The 17,373-nt window shown below is 36.6% G+C and overlaps 3 protein-coding genes across 6 annotated transcripts in view; all 3 read left to right on the top strand.

Moving 5' to 3' along the window:
* The window catches only part of LOC107585245 (RING finger protein 145-like), a 9,369-nt gene extending 6,292 nt beyond the window's left edge, over positions 1–3,077 (top strand). For both annotated transcript variants that reach the window (XM_016272170.1, XM_016272171.1), the window contains exon 11: positions 1,780–3,077. In XM_016272170.1, the coding sequence (XP_016127656.1) occupies positions 1,780–2,049 (270 nt within the window). In that variant the 3' untranslated portion in view covers positions 2,050–3,077. The remainder of the gene's footprint in view (positions 1–1,779) is intronic.
* Positions 3,078–4,026: 949 nt separating this feature from the next.
* LOC107585246 (ubiquitin-conjugating enzyme E2 D2-like) lies at positions 4,027–9,867 on the top strand. 3 transcript variants are annotated; one of them, XM_016272174.1, is made up of 9 exons: positions 4,027–4,142; positions 4,255–4,370; positions 5,406–5,469; positions 5,563–5,594; positions 6,220–6,297; positions 6,392–6,497; positions 6,699–6,792; positions 7,369–7,450; positions 9,254–9,867. In XM_016272174.1, exons 2-8 carry the CDS (start codon positions 4,347–4,349, stop codon positions 7,415–7,417), a joined length of 447 nt encoding a protein of 148 aa, XP_016127660.1. In that variant the 5' UTR covers positions 4,027–4,142; positions 4,255–4,346; the 3' UTR covers positions 7,418–7,450; positions 9,254–9,867. The 3 variants fall into 3 exon arrangements, with proteins under 3 accessions (XP_016127660.1, XP_016127658.1, XP_016127661.1); XM_016272172.1 differs by having other exon boundaries at positions 4,027–4,370; XM_016272175.1 differs by lacking the exon at positions 7,369–7,450 and having other exon boundaries at positions 4,031–4,370.
* Positions 9,868–10,885: 1,018 nt separating this feature from the next.
* LOC107585268 (beta-mannosidase-like) lies at positions 10,886–17,259 on the top strand. Its single transcript, XM_016272215.1, has 18 exons — positions 10,886–10,954; positions 11,047–11,141; positions 11,223–11,365; positions 11,523–11,696; positions 11,887–12,010; positions 12,156–12,334; positions 12,824–12,928; positions 13,007–13,140; positions 13,276–13,420; positions 13,501–13,587; positions 14,371–14,538; positions 14,617–14,835; positions 15,117–15,298; positions 15,409–15,413; positions 15,451–15,579; positions 15,992–16,008; positions 16,505–16,765; positions 16,892–17,259. Exons 2-18 carry the CDS (start codon positions 11,066–11,068, stop codon positions 17,120–17,122), a joined length of 2,379 nt encoding a protein of 792 aa, XP_016127701.1. The 5' UTR covers positions 10,886–10,954; positions 11,047–11,065; the 3' UTR covers positions 17,123–17,259.
* The last annotated feature ends 114 nt before the right edge of the window (positions 17,260–17,373 follow it).

Raw genomic sequence — 17,373 nt, forward strand, 5'->3', positions numbered from 1 at the left:
AATGAACCTACCATACTCTAGTGGTTTTTCATCTTCACGAGTCTTTCACAGAGCCGGTGCCGAGGAGGTGTGTGCTTGTTTTTCGAAAAGTCATTAGGACTACTGTTTTAGATTTACTAAATATCCTCCTGAGAACCAGAAATAAAAAGCTTTGTGAATTTAGTATTTTTTCATGTCATTACATTGTTTAGAGCAACCATTTTGCTTTATGCAATATGTGTGTAAAAATTCCATAAACTGGTTTTCCCATTAAGCACAATGTTATCTATACACTGTATCTAATTTGCATATTAAAGTGCTGTTGGGACAGCATGTTGAAAAAAGAAGTGTAATGATGGGAGTAGTAATTGGCCAGATTTTCGTAATAATATCTAATATTTCATAAGAATATTGATATATAATTTGTTTTCTTATTCAATTCGTTTGTCTCCCAAAATGTATAATAAACATGATTTAAGTCCTGGTGTCCTCTACAGTGGACATGTATGAAATGATGTCCTGTTTCATAACAGGAAGTCATATTTTGATTTGAAACCCCATAACATTTTCCTGAGATGTTGATTTATGACAAACAATTTGAAAATGAATCGGATTTAAATTGTAATTACAAAATATTATCATATTTCCATAAGGATGTACAATTTTATCACTAAATTAATGTCAGCCATTTTTAAAAACCAAGGAGAGGAAGTGGCCATGGTGAAACATCCAGTCATTTGGTATCTGTGGAAAGCCCTGAATGTGCTCTGTACAGGACGTCCAGACTTAAAACTGTGACATGTGAGGTCTCAGAGAAATTCACTCAAATATAATGTCCACTACAGAGGCAAAAACTCCATAGCTGGGTCTCAGGAGGTAGTAGGCAAATATTTTTTCAAAATGCACTGAAAATCTAAACCTGAGAAACAGTAATAAAAGTTTTACTAAGTTTTAATAAAATGATTTACAGTGATGCTGTTTGCTAGCTAGTACGCTGACCATCCAATCAAAGGACGAGAATATGCTTACGTTATCGGCTAGATGGCCCTGGTGCTGCCAACTCAAAATATGATTGGCTAAAGCAACGGTTTCATTGCCATTGATTTAAGCTAACAGACGCCTGCACTGTTGATTCTGAAGGCCTTAAGGCAGATTTCTTTGACCCTGGCAACACGATTGCTGAAATATGATTGGATAAAAGCTCTAATATAAACATACACTGCTGGAAGCAGTGCAACCAAGAGAAAAGCTATGAAATGAAGAGAATAGACTATTGGAAATAATTTAATACACATTCATGGAAAAATATATTAAAACTAAATCAGTGATTCTGATAGTGTTTGGGCCAGCTGAGAAGGCTATGCTGGCCCTGACAGCCCACCCCTGGGTTTAGGTATGGGGTAGGATTTAGGGATCTAAAATATGGTCATGCACAATAAGACATTAATATGAGCTTTATAACTACTAAATATGCTCGTAACATACATGCTAATAAGCAACTAGTTAATAGTGAGAATTGGTCCTTAAAATAAAGACATTGAAGACTGGAGCAGTGATGCTGAAAATTCAGCACAGGAATAAATGACATTTTAAATATATTCAAGTAGAAAACAGTTTCATAACACTACTGTTTAAACTGTATTTTTGATCAAATAAATGCAGCAAACGGGACTTTTTTCAAAAACAAAAATCTGAATTATTCCAAACATCTGATAAGTAGTATAAATGAGAACAGTGTCTTCTGAGTAAACAAATTAAACTGCAGCACTAGGATGATGGTCATTTTTTTCTAACCTGCAGGACATGACATCAGCGGTGATCACATACTGTGGTCATTTCTTCCATGGCACATGTTTGAGAAAGTGGCTTTATGTGCAAGAGACATGCCCCATGTGCCATGCCTCCATCAAACCCTCCTCGGCTAATCCGAAAGCTGCGGCAGATGAAGCTCCACCGACCCACCAAAACCCACCTCCATCAGAGCAACAGCCTTCTCCTGAGACCCATCAGGAGGAGGAGCAGGGATCACAGGGAGACAGTGATGAGACTGACTATAAATACTCAAACTGAGAGGAATTGTAGCAAGGAGAGTCTCCAACACTTGCGCTATGGTGCAAATGGTGATTCCCAAGGTGTGGAAAATCCTGTACCCATCTGCTTATCGGATGGGGACCCTCAAGTGGCTTTTCAGGAGCTTAGGGAAGCAGACTGAAACGTAAGCTCAGTCAGAGAAGCATGAATCAGAGAAACTGGCAAAAAAATGAGCAAAGCTCAGAGAAAGTGGGACACACTGAAAGGAAACCATAACAGGAGAGGATTACGAATAACAGAATTGCCGCAAAAGACTGCAGGTACATCATTTACCCAGAAGACGTTCTGCTGATTGTGTGCTAGGACTCAGCACACCACAGCACGACCACAGCACCTCCGCAGCATTAGATCATAGTTACCAAATGATATTCATTTTGAAGAATCTTTTCTTGTTAAGATATAATGTTGGATGGTTCAGTGATGATTGTCCAGTTCTAAGGAAGACATGAAAGAGTAGATGTATAACAAACATATTCCTGTTGACAATTAACTAAGTCTGTATTTGTTTTATTTAATTGTTTGTTTTTTGGGACTTTTCTGTTGAGTTAGTTCAGATACAGGTTATGGTATGTGTGCGAATTTCATTCATTCGTGATGCAGATCTGTTGATATCTGTGCCTCTGACCTTTCTGTATTGCTCCATTGTGTGCTTTTATTTGAACTGACAATATGTAGTTGTAATGAAGGATTCGTGGTGATTGTTCTCTTAATTTCATTATGCTTTGTGGATGAGTTCCGCTGGAAATAATGGGTAAAAGACAGTCAATGAAGTTGTGAGCTGTGCATAAAGCAAAGATCGGATCATTGTTATTGGGGAGAGTCCAGTTGAAGCTGTTTAACAGAGCAGAGAATAACGATTAAAGGCTTATACAATCACACTGACTGAAAAGTTGTTTAACTTTTGCCCGGTTTAATTTGAAACTCAGTCTGTGTGATTTGAAGACTGTCTAGTTCATCGTTTCTTCTTTTGCCTTAATGTTGTATGATGATTAAAACAATGTACATTATTGCTGGCTGATATATTTATTATTTATATAGTTATATATTTAATTCACAGGTGCTTTGATTAGTGCCATTTAGGTTTTTGTTACTGCATTAATTATTTTGTTGTCTTTGTAAGTGAACTTATAAATGACCAGTATGTAGCACTTGGCAGTATCCTGGTGTTTAAAATCTGGTAATGTTATTTTTTGTGTATATGCACCATTGTAATACTATGCTATCCTCTGTGCCTTGAAGTAGCATTTAAATACCATGAATATAGTGAATAGTGGTTCTCAACCAGGGGGCCTCAAAATTATTTAATATAAGACAAAATTCAAAAGGACTAAAAATTAAGGTATTTCTTATTTTAATTACCTTCTTCCAATCCTGGATGAATAAGGTGACCTAATTCAATTTCAAATGAACAAAATCATAAAACTCCATGGATGCTTTTATAATGAATATACATTTTTCTAGTTATTGCCAAGCTAAAATATTTTATAGGGTAAGAACTGTAAGTAATATATATCATTACCCTTAATCCTTTTTCAGAACAACTGGGAAAAGGTTGAGAACTGCTGCCATAGAATACATAGATGACATGATATACATCAAATAAACTGGAATTATAATTTGATACCATCCTGGCCCTAAAGTACTGTACCTTTCACAAATGTCCCCTGTTGCTGTTTAAATCTGCCATTGTCTAGGTTTCACTGCACCGTGTTGACCATTATCTTCACATTTCATCTCAGTTACCTGTAGTTAAAAAGAAATCTTTCATTTCCAAGTATGTCAAATGTTTCTGTATAATCCCTTTACCATTCTCCATCTTGGTAATTTTTACGTGTTAATAAAAAAAATATATATATATATTCATATTTTTTTTAATTTTTAGTTTTTAGTGCTGCCAAGATTGTCACCCAGCGCTCACGGTGGCGCTTGGCTCATAATTACGGGTTGATTCGCCATTTTATCCGCAGGAGAAGAAGAAGTGGCTTCGCTAACAACAAGCTCTCGGACATCTTGTCAGCTCAGACAAACTGAAAGAGAAGTGTACACACATCAGCATTAAAGTCACCGACAGGGTCAGGGCCTGTCTGTATTCACACCTTTGATTGCCATATCGGTTTTTTTAGACATTGAACGTAAGATATATTTTTTGACATCCTGACATTTTTAATGTTACTTTTTATTTAGGCTGCTGGCTAGCTCAGATTAGCTCACATTTTGAGAAGGAGAGCGAGATTTAGGGCGCTAGTTATTCAGGAGCCACTACACCCAGTGGGAAGATGGCGCTTAAACGAATCCATAAGGTAAGTGGGAAATTATATCGAGTATAAATATATCAGCCAGTCATCTTATAAACCAGTGTATTATTAAATGTGTATATCTAGCAGCGTGTCGGCGTATGGCTTATAAAGCGAGTGCTTATTCCTAATTCAAGCGACGAACGATTTTTTTTGTATGTTTATTAATAAGGACATCAAACCTGTCGTTTTTATGTAACTTATGTATGTATGTATATATATATATATATCACATAAGTCTGTGTATACAATTTTAACGTGCCATTGTAAACGAGTGTAAATATAGGTCTTGACAGCTAATAATTATTTACGTAAGACAGTCTCGATGTCATTCGTGGTATTAAAAAAAATGTTTAGATTATAGATGATCAATCTCACATCGATATTTTACTAATAAGTAAAATAATTACTGTAGTATTGGCACTTTGTCTCGTGGTGTGGACAGTCAATTCTTACCATAGTTAGTCTTATGAAATGAAACGAAACAAAAAGTGTTTGTACATCTTGATCATTTTTTAAAGTCTTATTAATGTGATAATTCCTAAACCTTTGACGTCGATGTCCATTTTTACTTCTCATCTTTTAGCTGACATTTAGGGACTGTAAGGTTTAATATGAGATCCTAAATAGTGTTGAATCAGTGTGTTGCGAAGTTCCAGCCTGCCTGTAGTTGTGCAATGGAAAAGCTCTAGAATGATGCCAGTTTTCTACACCCCTGTCATAAAATACCCCCAGGTGTCTCCCCACTCAACAGACATGTTGAAATAAAAATAAACGTAGTGCTCTTAAAGTAGGGAGCGCAGACGGACATGCCTGTGGGCTCCTGCAGGTTGTGTTCCAGCTCTTCTCCCTCATGACCCCTCTGGAACTATAAATACACTGTGTTGCTACACATTCTATCTGCTGGTTTCATCTTGCTGTCACCATAGTGATAAAAGAGCAAAGCGCCATTATTGACCCTTCGTTATGGAGAGTCTGTGTTTTTTTCAGTAGTTCTGCATGCTTGTGTTTCATAAAACTCATTCTGACTCTTCCCTGTAGGAATTGAATGATTTGGCACGTGATCCACCTGCACAGTGCTCAGCAGGTCCAGTGGGGGATGATGGTGAGATTACAGACTTTTTACATGTATTGTGTGGTGTTTACGGCTGTACGTATTTACTGTAAACTGATGCTGTACATGCAATCTCTCATGCAGTGTTCCACTGGCAGGCAACAATCATGGGGCCAGTGAGTACAATAAAACGTTGCTGTAGAAGCATGTTACTAAATAGTAAAATACTGACACAAAATGTACAATACTGTTCAAACGTTTGGTGTTGGTTGCATTTTTAAAAAAATGTTTTTGGAAGTCTTTTATGCTAGCAAAGGCTGCATTTATTTGATAAAAAAATACAGTAAAAACAGCAATATTTTGAAATATTATTACAATTTAAAACAACTGTTTTGCATTTCAATATATTTGAAATGTAATTTATTCCTGTGATGCAAAGCTGAATTTTCAGTGTCACATGATCCTTCAGAAATCATTCTAATATGCCAGTTATTATTAATGTTGAAAACAGTTATGCTGCTTAATATTTTTGTGGAAACCATTGTTTGAGGATTCTCTGATGAATAAAAAAGTTAAAAATAACAGCATTTATTTGAAATTGATTTTTTTGTAACGTTATTGATGTCTTTACTGTCAATTTTTATCATTCTAATGCATCCTTGAATAAAAGTATTAATTTTTGTAAAACAAAGATCTTTAAATTAAAATGAAAAGAAAATCTTACTGACCCCAAACAATTTGAAACAGTAGTGTAAATGTACTAAAGATATTTTCCCCCTTTTTTATAAAAAAAAAACCCAGAATGAAAGTCCATATCAGGGTGGTGTTTTTTTCCTAACCATACACTTCCCAACAGATTACCCCTTCAAACCACCAAAGGTAAGAACGTTAAAAACAGCACAAAATACCTTTCTTTTTTTTTGCATGTTTGCCTGTAGGTAGGTGTGTATAACATTTGTTTTCTTTGTGTTAGGTTGCATTTACTACAAGAATCTACCATCCCAACATAAACAGTAATGGCAGCATCTGTCTGGATATCCTCAGGTCCCAGTGGTCTCCTGCACTTACTATTTCTAAAGGTACACACACAATAGGTGTTTCTTTATTAGAAAATGCTTAGAAACAATTAGTCCTAATACTTGAAACAAATTAGGCCTATAATAGATACATAAGGTAGCTCCAGTTGACTTAATTGATTGGACAAGCAATGTGATATTTTGTATAATTGAATTCCCTGTGCTATATGTCAATGTGTCTCCATATTGTGCTCCTCTTTATAGTTCTCCTGTCCATCTGCTCACTCTTATGTGACCCCAATCCAGACGACCCTCTTGTGCCAGAGATTGCCCGAATCTATAAAACAGACACAGAGAAGTAAGTACAGCCTGAGGCACACAAGTATTATGCTTTCATTTGCGCACATCTGGTATAAATGTAATTATTTTTAAATTATACATTATTTGCTATATTTAACATTATTTTTGTAAATTTGTTTTCTTTTTTGTATTTTGTTATCTTCCACTTATAATTCATTTGAACTTACTACAAATTTTTAAATCTAGTGAGAGTCTCAGATTTTTTTTGCTGGACCGTAAAAATCATTGCTTATGCTTTATAAGTGAAAGCAAATTAATATTATTTATCTTTTTGCTAGAGAAGCCAGTTACATTTACATTGTAAGTCTGATCCAAAAAGCTTATTTGAATGCAGTCAGCACCAAATTACAGCAGTTTATCACAGATAATATCAGCATCAAACCTTAATTTAATAACATTTGACTGTTGTTAAATTTTTTTTAATATGTAATAAATAAATAAGGGCACCTTATGTCAGCCCTTTTTTCCTAAGTGATGTGGTTGTGGGCATCATTTTAAGACACAAGGTTTTTGTGAATGGAAAGGGCTGTCAGAAGAGCAAGGACTTTTTTTCTAACACACCATGCTCTATCAGGTATAATAGAATGGCAAAGGAATGGACAGAGAAATATGCCATGCTGTAGGTGAAAGTCAACTCTGCATTGTGAACATTAGAGGTACTGTAGAGAGTGAAGCGCTGCAATCTGTTGTTTCCGGTGTGTTGCAGCATGAGCGTGTGGCCACAGCAGGTGTGCATCACTAATACATGCTATCATGTCTCTTCGGAAATGACTGAGAAAAGCACAGAATGCTTTCAAGTGAAAAGTCAGATATGCTTTTATCTTTCGCAAACGCAGCAGTCTTGTGATTTGTTAGGGTTTATTTAGTCCTGCATTCAACCTTACAGTAAGCATGGCTTTTAATCAGCCGTAAAGTCTTACAGCAGCATGGATATCGTCCTCTTTTGGAAGACCAAACAAAGTAGTTTCGCTTTCACAACGAAACACAGCGTTACACACGGTGTCCTTGAGTGAGCGGCGGCTAGAGTGAGCAGAGGCCAGCAGCTAGAGTGAGGAACGGCCGGTGGGCTTGAGAACGGCGCGGCCGGCGGATTCGACGAAGGAGCGTCCGGAGGGCTTGCGGCAACCACATGTGACGACCCCGGGCTGGACTCCGCTTCGTCCACGGTGAAAGCCGATCCAGCGATCCACAGCGCGAAGTTGATGTATTTCCTCAGCGACCAGCACGGATCAGCTCTAGGCATGACGAAGCGGATATCATCCTCTTTTGGAAGGCCAAACAAAGTAGTTTCGCTTTCACAACGAAACACACAGCGTCTTCACGACATGGCTGCAGCAACAATACTACAGCGAGAATAAAAGCTACACCTTCTTTCTTTGCATGAACATTTGGGTGGCGTTATGCAAATCTTCCCACATCGTGACATAGACATGTGGGGGTGTGTTAGAACGAGCCGTTTTAGGTAGGCGTGGCTGACTCTTAACTTTTATAAAGAATATCTCTTTGGATTTGAGACTTTAGTCTTTGCAACTTTACAGATCTTCTTTATGCACCAAGAGCTTGTAACACTTCAAAGAGAATGGAAAAATTTAAATGATATGATATTTAAATCATATGACCCCTTTAAGTAGGTGAAAAATGTTAGAGTTGTAAATTCTTGCTTCTATGCTTCTAAAAGCATTTTTGGTTTGTGTGAGCTAGTTGTAGCACTGCATGAGAAGCATCAGGATGCTAGTAGAAATATAGTAAACATTAAGGCAAGATACTACAGGCAAACAAATTTTCTTTTTCATTTGAGATTTTGGGTTATTTGGCTTTTAATAATGTGTTCAGACTAGTGGAATAAAACACACTTTTAAGTGTTTAGTTTATCACACTTTATCTATTTGCATCTGTAGATTACAACTACTATACATATCTTTAGAGGCAGTTTCTCAGAATTAGTTTTTGTCCCACTCACTGAGCAATGCACTAACACTTACATACACCAAACAGTTTTATTCCAATTAAGGGATTTCATACAAGTAGTTATTCCTAAAAACATGGTGATATATATGTTTTTTCTGGCTGCTAAATTTCCTGATTTACCTGACCTTATCCAATGTTCAGATTTCTGTTCAGAAAATGTATGTAAATAAGTGCATATTTAGTTAGATAATTTGAATATTTCAATATAAAATTTCAGAAATGTGAAATACAAGAAATGTTAGCATTTCTTAATATAATCAATCAACTGTGGTGATGTCTATTAGTTTTTTTTTTTACATTCATCTGGGGTGTCTTGCCTTAAATCTTCAAGTAAAAATGTTTTAAAAAGAGATCAACTGAAGTACCGGTACATCATTAATGAAGGAGAAATTACATCGAGTCATGAGAAGGGTTTGAAACTGAACTGCATTTTGGCTGCATGAAGGGTCACTTGATTTCAAATGTCTAATATTTTTCTGTCCTCTTTGCAGATACAACAGAATAGCGCGGGAATGGACTCAGAAATATGCCATGTGATGTTTTCTGGACACATTTATACACTGTTTGTTCTCTCATGTTTCGGACACTGTTGCAAGACCATATTTCCCCATCTGTCTCTTATGGAGGCACAATCCCAGATTTCTGCTCAACCAGGAATGCAGGCCTGCTCCTGGCCTTTCCACACTACAAAGTCTTGAAATGGACCTCGCCAGTCTGATGGAAGTTCTTCCACTCTCAACTCTGCCTATCTTTGATCTTTACCAATCAACTCCTCTCACTCCACAACACGACATGCCTGTATGACCAGAGTGTGTTCTCTCAGAGCTGCTCGGAAAGAGAATGTCTTTAGGTTGTTCTGCTTTTTTGAGGGCTTTACTCCTGGAGTGCATGCAGTCACAGGAGAAAAGGTCAGATGTTGTACATCAGTGGTGAGAGATTGGGACTGATTCCTATATCCTGTTTGATTGTAAAGATTTGCGACATTCTGATCAGCTGTTGGCCCAACTTTTCACAGCCGTGACACTGAGATACAACTCGCTCGATTGGCTTAAATATCCGTTTAAAATCCCGCTACTTTTTTCTCTCAATAAATATGTATAACTCATTGCTGTGGGGTTGTTTTTCTATTTGAATTTTACTGTCTGTATTTAGATGAACATAGATTAGACTGCTTTTTTCCACATATATTGAATATGGAAAGTGGTTATGGTTTATCACTTGAAATTAGCATTTGAGGCCATGAATAATTTAGAATGAATCATCTGATTATTAGTGTACTTGATAAGGTTTGGTAAGGACAAAAATATTTATCTTTGCATTTTTTGTATTGTAAGATATAGAACATAAAACATAGCAAGTGATTAGAATGAAGATATCAAATGTTTTCTAATTAAACGTGATCTTAAATTTTAAACCGCATTTCTAGTGGTGTTTCGTTATTGAACGAATGGGTGTTTTTGAATAAATCTTGCGAATCACTTTTCGTTCACTTCCACTGACAGACTCGTTTTAAAGCGCGTGAATGCTTTCCTGCGTTCAAATGCATAAAAGGCCACTTATATAAAAAATAACTGAACAAATCAGTGAATGAATAGTCAATTAATCAAAAGATTGTAGTTACGAGGATGGATCAATATCCCCACCACTAGGTAGCAGTGCAGGCAAAATAAAAGCCCTTGTTTTCGCTACAATATTTAATTTTCAAGCATAGTTAAAATTCCATCATTATATTTAAATACAATTAATATACTTGTATTATTTTTGTAGAATATTTTTCGATCACATACCCTAAACGTAAACGCCACCGGATGTTTTTGCTTCCACGTGAGAGAGCAGCTGATCTGTGCTTTTGATTTCAACCGGGAAGTGCAGCAGAAAACACCAGGGCGGTGTGTTTATGGCTTTACCTACCGTGATTCAACAATATAATATAGAAATGGCTTTGGTAGTGTCAAGTCGGCCATGATTAATAAACATGAATCACGTGGTATGGTCTTGCGTGCTTTTCCCTTTTAGAGCTCCTTTTTCCCGACAGCCCTTTTGCGTCTGAAGTGAAGAGCTCCAGTCTGGGAGTTGATGTTATCTCTCTGAACGGGAAATGGCAGCTGCTGAACTCAAACTCATCTGTTTCTCTCAGTGCGGAGGTGCCGGGCTGTGTTCATACTGCTCTGCAGCGTCAGGGATTCATTTCGGTATTACAAACAATTACAAACATTCTAAAGTCATTATTAACAGTCCAAACTCTGAAATGAATGTTCCTATAAACTTTATTGTGTGTCAACAGGATCCATATTATAGGTATAATGACCTGGCCTACAGATGGATTTCACTTGACAACTGGACTTCCACCACATCATGCTCAGTACCCAGGCATGTTAGGTAAGTCCAACTAAGCCTGCCCTCTGATTTGTACCATACATCTAGAGCTAGAATGTCAAGGATGTGTTGGTTTATCATTAGACAGGACCACAGATGGAATATTATGTGCTCTTTACAGAGGGAAAGGGAAAGCCGTCCTAGTGTTTGAAGGAGTCGACACAGTCTCTACAATTTCTCTCAATGGAGTCACCATCGGAAAGACAGACAATATGTTCCGCAGACATGTAAATATATAACCCTTCTGTGTACAAGCACGTTTTTTTGAATGGTTCTTTATATGTTTATGGACTCTAGCATAATAGTACTAATAACAACAAAGGTTTTCCTTAAAAGCACTTTTTTTCCCCAGAATGTTGAAATCATAAAGATTTTTTTCTTCAGGATTTTGAAGTCACTGATTTGCTGAAGGATGAAGATAATATTCTCCAGGTGTGGATTATGTCAGCTGTGACATATGCATCTCAGAGGAGTCATGCCCACACTGAATACAGGGTACCACCTGATTGTCCTCCTCCTGTACAGAAAGGAGAGTGTCATGTTAACTTTATCAGAAAGGTACACACAATGTCACACTCGCAAACCCAAAAAGTTCATTAAGAGTATATGGTGATACCACTTTTTTGCTGAAGTACTGCCATTAAATATGTATCCAATATACTGTATATTTAATTAATTAAATAATATAATTAAAAACTTTTTTGTTATTGGTTTCCTGATTGAGTTTTTGGTCTCTTGCTGTTTTCAGGCTCAAAGCTCATTTAGCTGGGACTGGGGTCCATCTTTCCCTACTCTGGGCATCTGGAAGGGAGTTCGTCTGGAAGTCTTCAACACTTTAAGGGTTCTAAGTTATACCACAAATCCAAGATTTGGTACACACATATTTGCATATGAAGGAGAAGGGATTTTAGACATTAATATAATATCAAAACAAATCAACATAATATGCAAATCCCTCTTTCCTCCATATTCTTGTCCTGTTTCTCTCCATGTCTTTCTGTCTTTCTCTGTATCCAGACTCTGAACATTCAAGTTGGAATGTTGAAGTGGAATTGTTCTTTGACATTTTTGTCGCATCTAAGGGCCTTGTCCATCTGTCCATGCCATTATTGCAGTCAGAGGCAGAATTTCAACTGTCCCTTACACCTGGGCAGAGTAAAAAGTGTTTTGTCTTACAGCTCAATCAGGTGAGATCAGTTCTAGTTTGCTTGATTAAGACCATTTCGTATCATTTTAACATGCATTTCAAAGGAAATGTCACATACTGTATATCAGTGTTTTTGTTTTTTTGTATCGAGATAGTATTATAGTTGGGGATAATATTATCGTTTTTTAATTAATATTTGTATAATTAATTAATATTAAGAAAAAAGTTTTCATTTTAATTTTAGTTTTTATGGTAGTTTTAGTAATTTAGTTGTTTTTGTCATTTAAAAAATGTCTTACAGAGTTTTAATACATTTTTATTTCAGTTTTAGTTATTTGAATCAAGTTAAACAATGAAAATGAGAAATGGTGCTTTGGCAACTAGCTGAAATAAAATACGTTTTTACGTCTTTTATATTATATTTTATTTTACTTAATTTTTATTTTATTTCAAGTAATTAAAATGTTTTATAGTTTTAGTTTTAGATAACAATAATAACCTTGATATATATAATGATAAATATTGTGTTCACTGTAAGAGTGTAAGTTTGTGGTGGCCGTTTGGACATGGAGAGCAGACTCTATATGACCTGATGATAGATGTCAACTTGGAGGATGGAGAGGCATTTAATGCAGAGCGAATGGTAATCTTTCTCTCTGTTTATTTTATTTTTTTCTCAGTCTGCATTATTTCACTCTTGTGTTGTGGTTTTGTGTTTCAGGTTGCTTTCCGCACAGTGGAGTTGGTCCAGGAGCCTATACCCTCATCCCCTGGCCTCAGCTTCTACTTCTGGATCAATGGGAAACCAATTTTCCTGAAGGGTTCAAACTGGATTCCTGTTCATGCCTTTCAGGAGTAGATTTACAGCTTAAAGCAACCTAGTTCAATGGCCAAACTGAAGGTCTTTTAAGCCATAAACAGTCCAACTATCATGCATGATCCTACGCAGACGCTACAGCTGTTAAATGTGAAATCACTTTGAAGCTTTAGTCATCGTGCCATGTTTCTGCATTGGCGTTACAGGATCCTACTCCGGTCTGCACAGAAGGCGAATATGAATGCTTTAAGAGTGTGGGGTGGTGGAGTGTATGAGCAAGACATCTTCTACAGCCTGTGTGATATGTATGGAATCATGGTGAGCTTATTAAATGACATCCCCCCACCTGTGACATGCTTTAAATGATTGATTTGTTTATTTGTTTGCTCTTATGTCAGATCTGGCAGGACTTCATGTTTGCCTGTGCGTTGTACACTACAGAAAAGGATTTTATACAGACAGTGAGGGAGGAGATCACACAGCAGGTTTGCATACATAGTACTCTCATATATTATGTTCACCTCAAATAAATGGTCAATGATATATTAGAGTGTTTAGAAAAAAAATTTCAAGAAAAGTTTAAATGAAATGATTCTAAAATTTCATGTTGTGAGTGAATATTTTAATACAACATTTTTTCCATATCGAAAATAAAGTATTTAGTACAAATATCATGAATGATCACTATTAAAAATAGTTGTTAAATACAACTGAAACATATTATATATATATAAAATATTATATAAAATATGAAATATAAATATTTGATGAAAAAATTACTAAAATTGAAATAAAATAAATGAAAGCTAAATATAAAGCTAAAAAAAACCCCAAAAACTAATAAAAATGCTCCATAACAAAATTACTAAAACTTAATCTAAAGTTAAACCAGAAATATAAAAATAAAAGCTAATCAAAAATATTAATACGTACTATGATATTATAAATGATACTAATAACTGCTCCAAGGGTCAAATGTTTTTCAAATATAATTAAGAGAAGCAGTTTTAGTAGAATGCTTTTTTCCTAAGAAATAATATAAAATATTTCTTCATTATGAACGCAAGACATGTTTGACTTTATGCCACCGAGAACATTTCAAAATTTAAAAACATTCTTATCATAGAAGAGGTGTATTTACACCATTGTGTGAATTGCATTTTTGTAATGAATCTTTTGAATAAATTACAGATCCAGACGAAAGAAAGTGAGCATCATTGACCCACCGGTTATTGTTTACAATTATATGGACATTTGTTGTGGTTCAGGTTCGACGGTTGAAATCTCACCCCTCTGTGGTCATCTGGAGTGGGAACAATGAGAACGAAGCTGCCATTGCAACTGACTGGTTCAACATACCTGTTGCTGAGCGACCACTGTATGTGAAAGACTATGTCAGCCTGTATGTTGAGAACATCAGAGACATCGTCCTGCAGGTGAGACTGAGATACATACACACTAATATTCAAGTACTATCTTAAGCCTTTACCAAAGGATGCTGTGCTTTAATTCAGGAGGACAGCACCTGTCCTTTTCTAGTGTCCAGCCCAACCAATGGGGTTAAGTCTGAGAAGGAAGGCTGGGTGGCTAAGGACCCCGATGACCCCCACTTTGGAGACACCCATTACTACAGCTATTACAAGGATTGCTGGGACTGGACTGCTTTCCCTCGCACACGCTTTGCCTCTGAGTATGGCTTCCAGTCCTGGCCTTCATTGTCTACACTTAGTAAGGTACTACACTTAATAAAAATCCATCTGCTTTTTGAGATTTAACATCTGCAGTATGTACTACCTAGAACTAGTTTATGTTATGATCCCAAAGCTGAGTTAGTGTAATGAAAGTGTACTCTCTTTACTTTTATTTCATTATTATTTTATTATCTGCAAGCACATTTTTTATATAAATATAATATAGATTTGAAGTACATTACAAGTGCACATTCAGAACAATTAAGCATGCTTCAAAAACATCACTTAACCCTCTTGTTTTTCAACTTCTCCCCTCCAACCAGGTTTCAGTGTCTTCAGACTGGGATTTCAGGAGCAATTTTTCAGCTCATCGGCAGCATCATGAAGATGGAAATCAGAATTCTACCACCGCAGCTGTAGTGACATTGTTGAGGCCAAAGGTCATACGATGGGCACCCTTTACTGGCAGCTCAATGACATTTGGCAGGAGCCTTCCTGGTCCTCTGTAGGTAAATGAATCATGTGCACGTCTACCACTCTTCATCTCTATATAGAAGAAAGCATTCTTGCTTACTAAAAGTAATTTGTCATGCATGTGCACATGAGCATACAAAGTCAAAGTATGCTTGTTGACTGGGAAATCTCTTGTACATTCAGAGTTTGGTGGTAAATGGAAAATGCTACACTACTGGGCTACAGATTTTTATGTACCTATGCTCTCAGTGGGGGTTGAGGACAAAGGAGATCTGCTGATCTATGCCGTCTCTGACAGCCACTCTGAGAAGCACACTGATTATTGTTTGAGCATTACATGGGTAATTGTAGGGGGCTAAACAAACCTACTATTTAAAGGAAATAGTATTAGCCAAAAAACCTCTGAATAAGGATCAAACTGGCGAGTTTGTGATCGTGGAGCCCACGCATAGCGGCCGCCGTGAGGCATCCTAAGCGACACAGATTCCTAATGAACGAGAAAAAATACAAAGTAAAGAGTTAATTAGAATAAGTTAATGTAAGAATAATCAGAGACCGACAAACAACCAATGTGCCTTTCAACCTAAATTAGAATTCAGATACTAAAATGGAGTCAGATTGAGTTAAACCTAAATTGAATAACTCGGCGCGCTGAAAAGACCGAACACGCAAGAGACCTTCATCCGCCACTGGATACCTTCGTTGGGCCAGGTGCGCGGACCTTACAATGTCAAAGCTAAGGTAAGATGGTAGTGCTTCATAACATAATTGACTATTGTTTTTGGTTATTATATAATGATCATCTATTGCAGAGAATGTTAGATTAAAATTGTATGACATTTTAATTTAGAGTTTTAATGCAATTCAAAGTTTTAAGAGAATGAATTAAAGGAATAGTTTACCCAAAAAATCCAAAATGTAGAGTTTTGTTTCTTCATCGGAACAGATTTGGAGAAATGTAGCATTATATCACTTGCTCACCAATGGATCCTCTGCAGTGAATGGGTGCCATCAGATTGAGAGTTCAAACAGCTGATAAAAACATCACAATAATCCACACGACTCAGTCAGTTAACATCTTGTGAAGTGAAAAGCTGCTTGTTTGTAATAATCTGACGGCACCCATTCACCGCAGAGGATCCACTGGTGAGTAAACATGTTTCCATTTTGTGTTTACCTCTATTAGATTATTTTTGAATTTTGACCAGTATTTGTCATGTTATGCTCATGTTCACAGGTGAAATTATACCGCTGGAGCAGCTTTAACGCTGTGTGTTCTTTAGAGTCCAACGCGACTACAATAAAAGCAGGAGGAAGCACCCTTGTGTTTCAGCTTTCTATATCAGCTCTGTTGACGCAATGTGGGAACTGCACACGGCGCTCATGCATAGTTGCTTTTCTTCTCAGTAGTCCAGAAGGTCAAATGATCAGCCCTCACAATCACATCTTCCTCAGCTCTCCACGATATGCAGAGGGTTTGCAGAAACCCAATATCACGGTAAAAACCATACATTCTCGCACACCATTTACAAACACATCCACCTAAGCAGAGATGCAAATGCTTGTCCTTAAGAAATTGAATCCCTCAACTGACTGACAGGTTTATTTTATTTGTATATTGCAGTTTACTGTAAAGGACACTAGAATTGTGCAGAGCTTTTTCGTGACTCTGCACTGCTCCTTTCCTGCTGTGTATGTTTGGCTGGATGTTGACGATATTCCCGGTCACTTTGATGTCAATGGCTTCCTGATGCTGTCTAAAAAATCCACAGTTATTTTTGGAGCATGGAGACTCACCACTGCTGAAGAAATCACTGCAAATCTTCATATCACGTCTCTCAGGGATGTCTACTGATTTTATGATGTGCTTGACAAGTTGTCTGACTGACGGCTTTAAAATCAACTATTCAAATGTAATAAAAGATTGCAGGGCACTGCATTCTCAGGACGGCCCTGTTAATTATTACTTGTATGTGTGTGTGTGTATATATATATATATACACACACATATATATATATATTTTATATTAAAACCATATAAAAACAAACTGCATAGTCCATTGTTGTTGGTATATTAATATAAAATATTTAATTTTTACTTAATGT

The sequence above is a fragment of the Sinocyclocheilus grahami genome, unplaced genomic scaffold, assembly GCF_001515645.1.
Source record: "Sinocyclocheilus grahami isolate Dianchi unplaced genomic scaffold, SAMN03320097.WGS_v1.1 scaffold68.1, whole genome shotgun sequence".
In the NCBI taxonomy this organism is placed as follows: Eukaryota; Metazoa; Chordata; class Actinopteri; order Cypriniformes; family Cyprinidae; genus Sinocyclocheilus; species Sinocyclocheilus grahami.

What these genes read in the sequence shown, in the direction of transcription:
- LOC107585246 (XM_016272172.1), top strand. Translation starts at nt 4,347, where the DNA reads ATGGCGCTTAAACGAATCCATAAG. An exon ending in AGGTCCAGTGGGGGATGATG is followed by an intron (nt 5,470 to 5,562) that starts GTGAGATTACAG and finishes TCTCTCATGCAG; the next exon opens with TGTTCCACTGGCAGGCAACA. An exon ending in TATAAAACAGACACAGAGAA is followed by an intron (nt 6,793 to 7,368) that starts GTAAGTACAGCC and finishes ATGCTCTATCAG; the next exon opens with GTATAATAGAATGGCAAAGG.
- LOC107585268 (XM_016272215.1), top strand. Translation starts at nt 11,066, where the DNA reads ATGACCTGGCCTACAGATGGATTTCACTTGACAACTGGACTTCCACCA. An exon ending in CCTGTTCATGCCTTTCAGGA is followed by an intron (nt 13,141 to 13,275) that starts GTAGATTTACAG and finishes TTGAAGCTTTAG; the next exon opens with TCATCGTGCCATGTTTCTGC. An exon ending in TGCAGAAACCCAATATCACG is followed by an intron (nt 16,766 to 16,891) that starts GTAAAAACCATA and finishes TGTATATTGCAG; the next exon opens with TTTACTGTAAAGGACACTAG.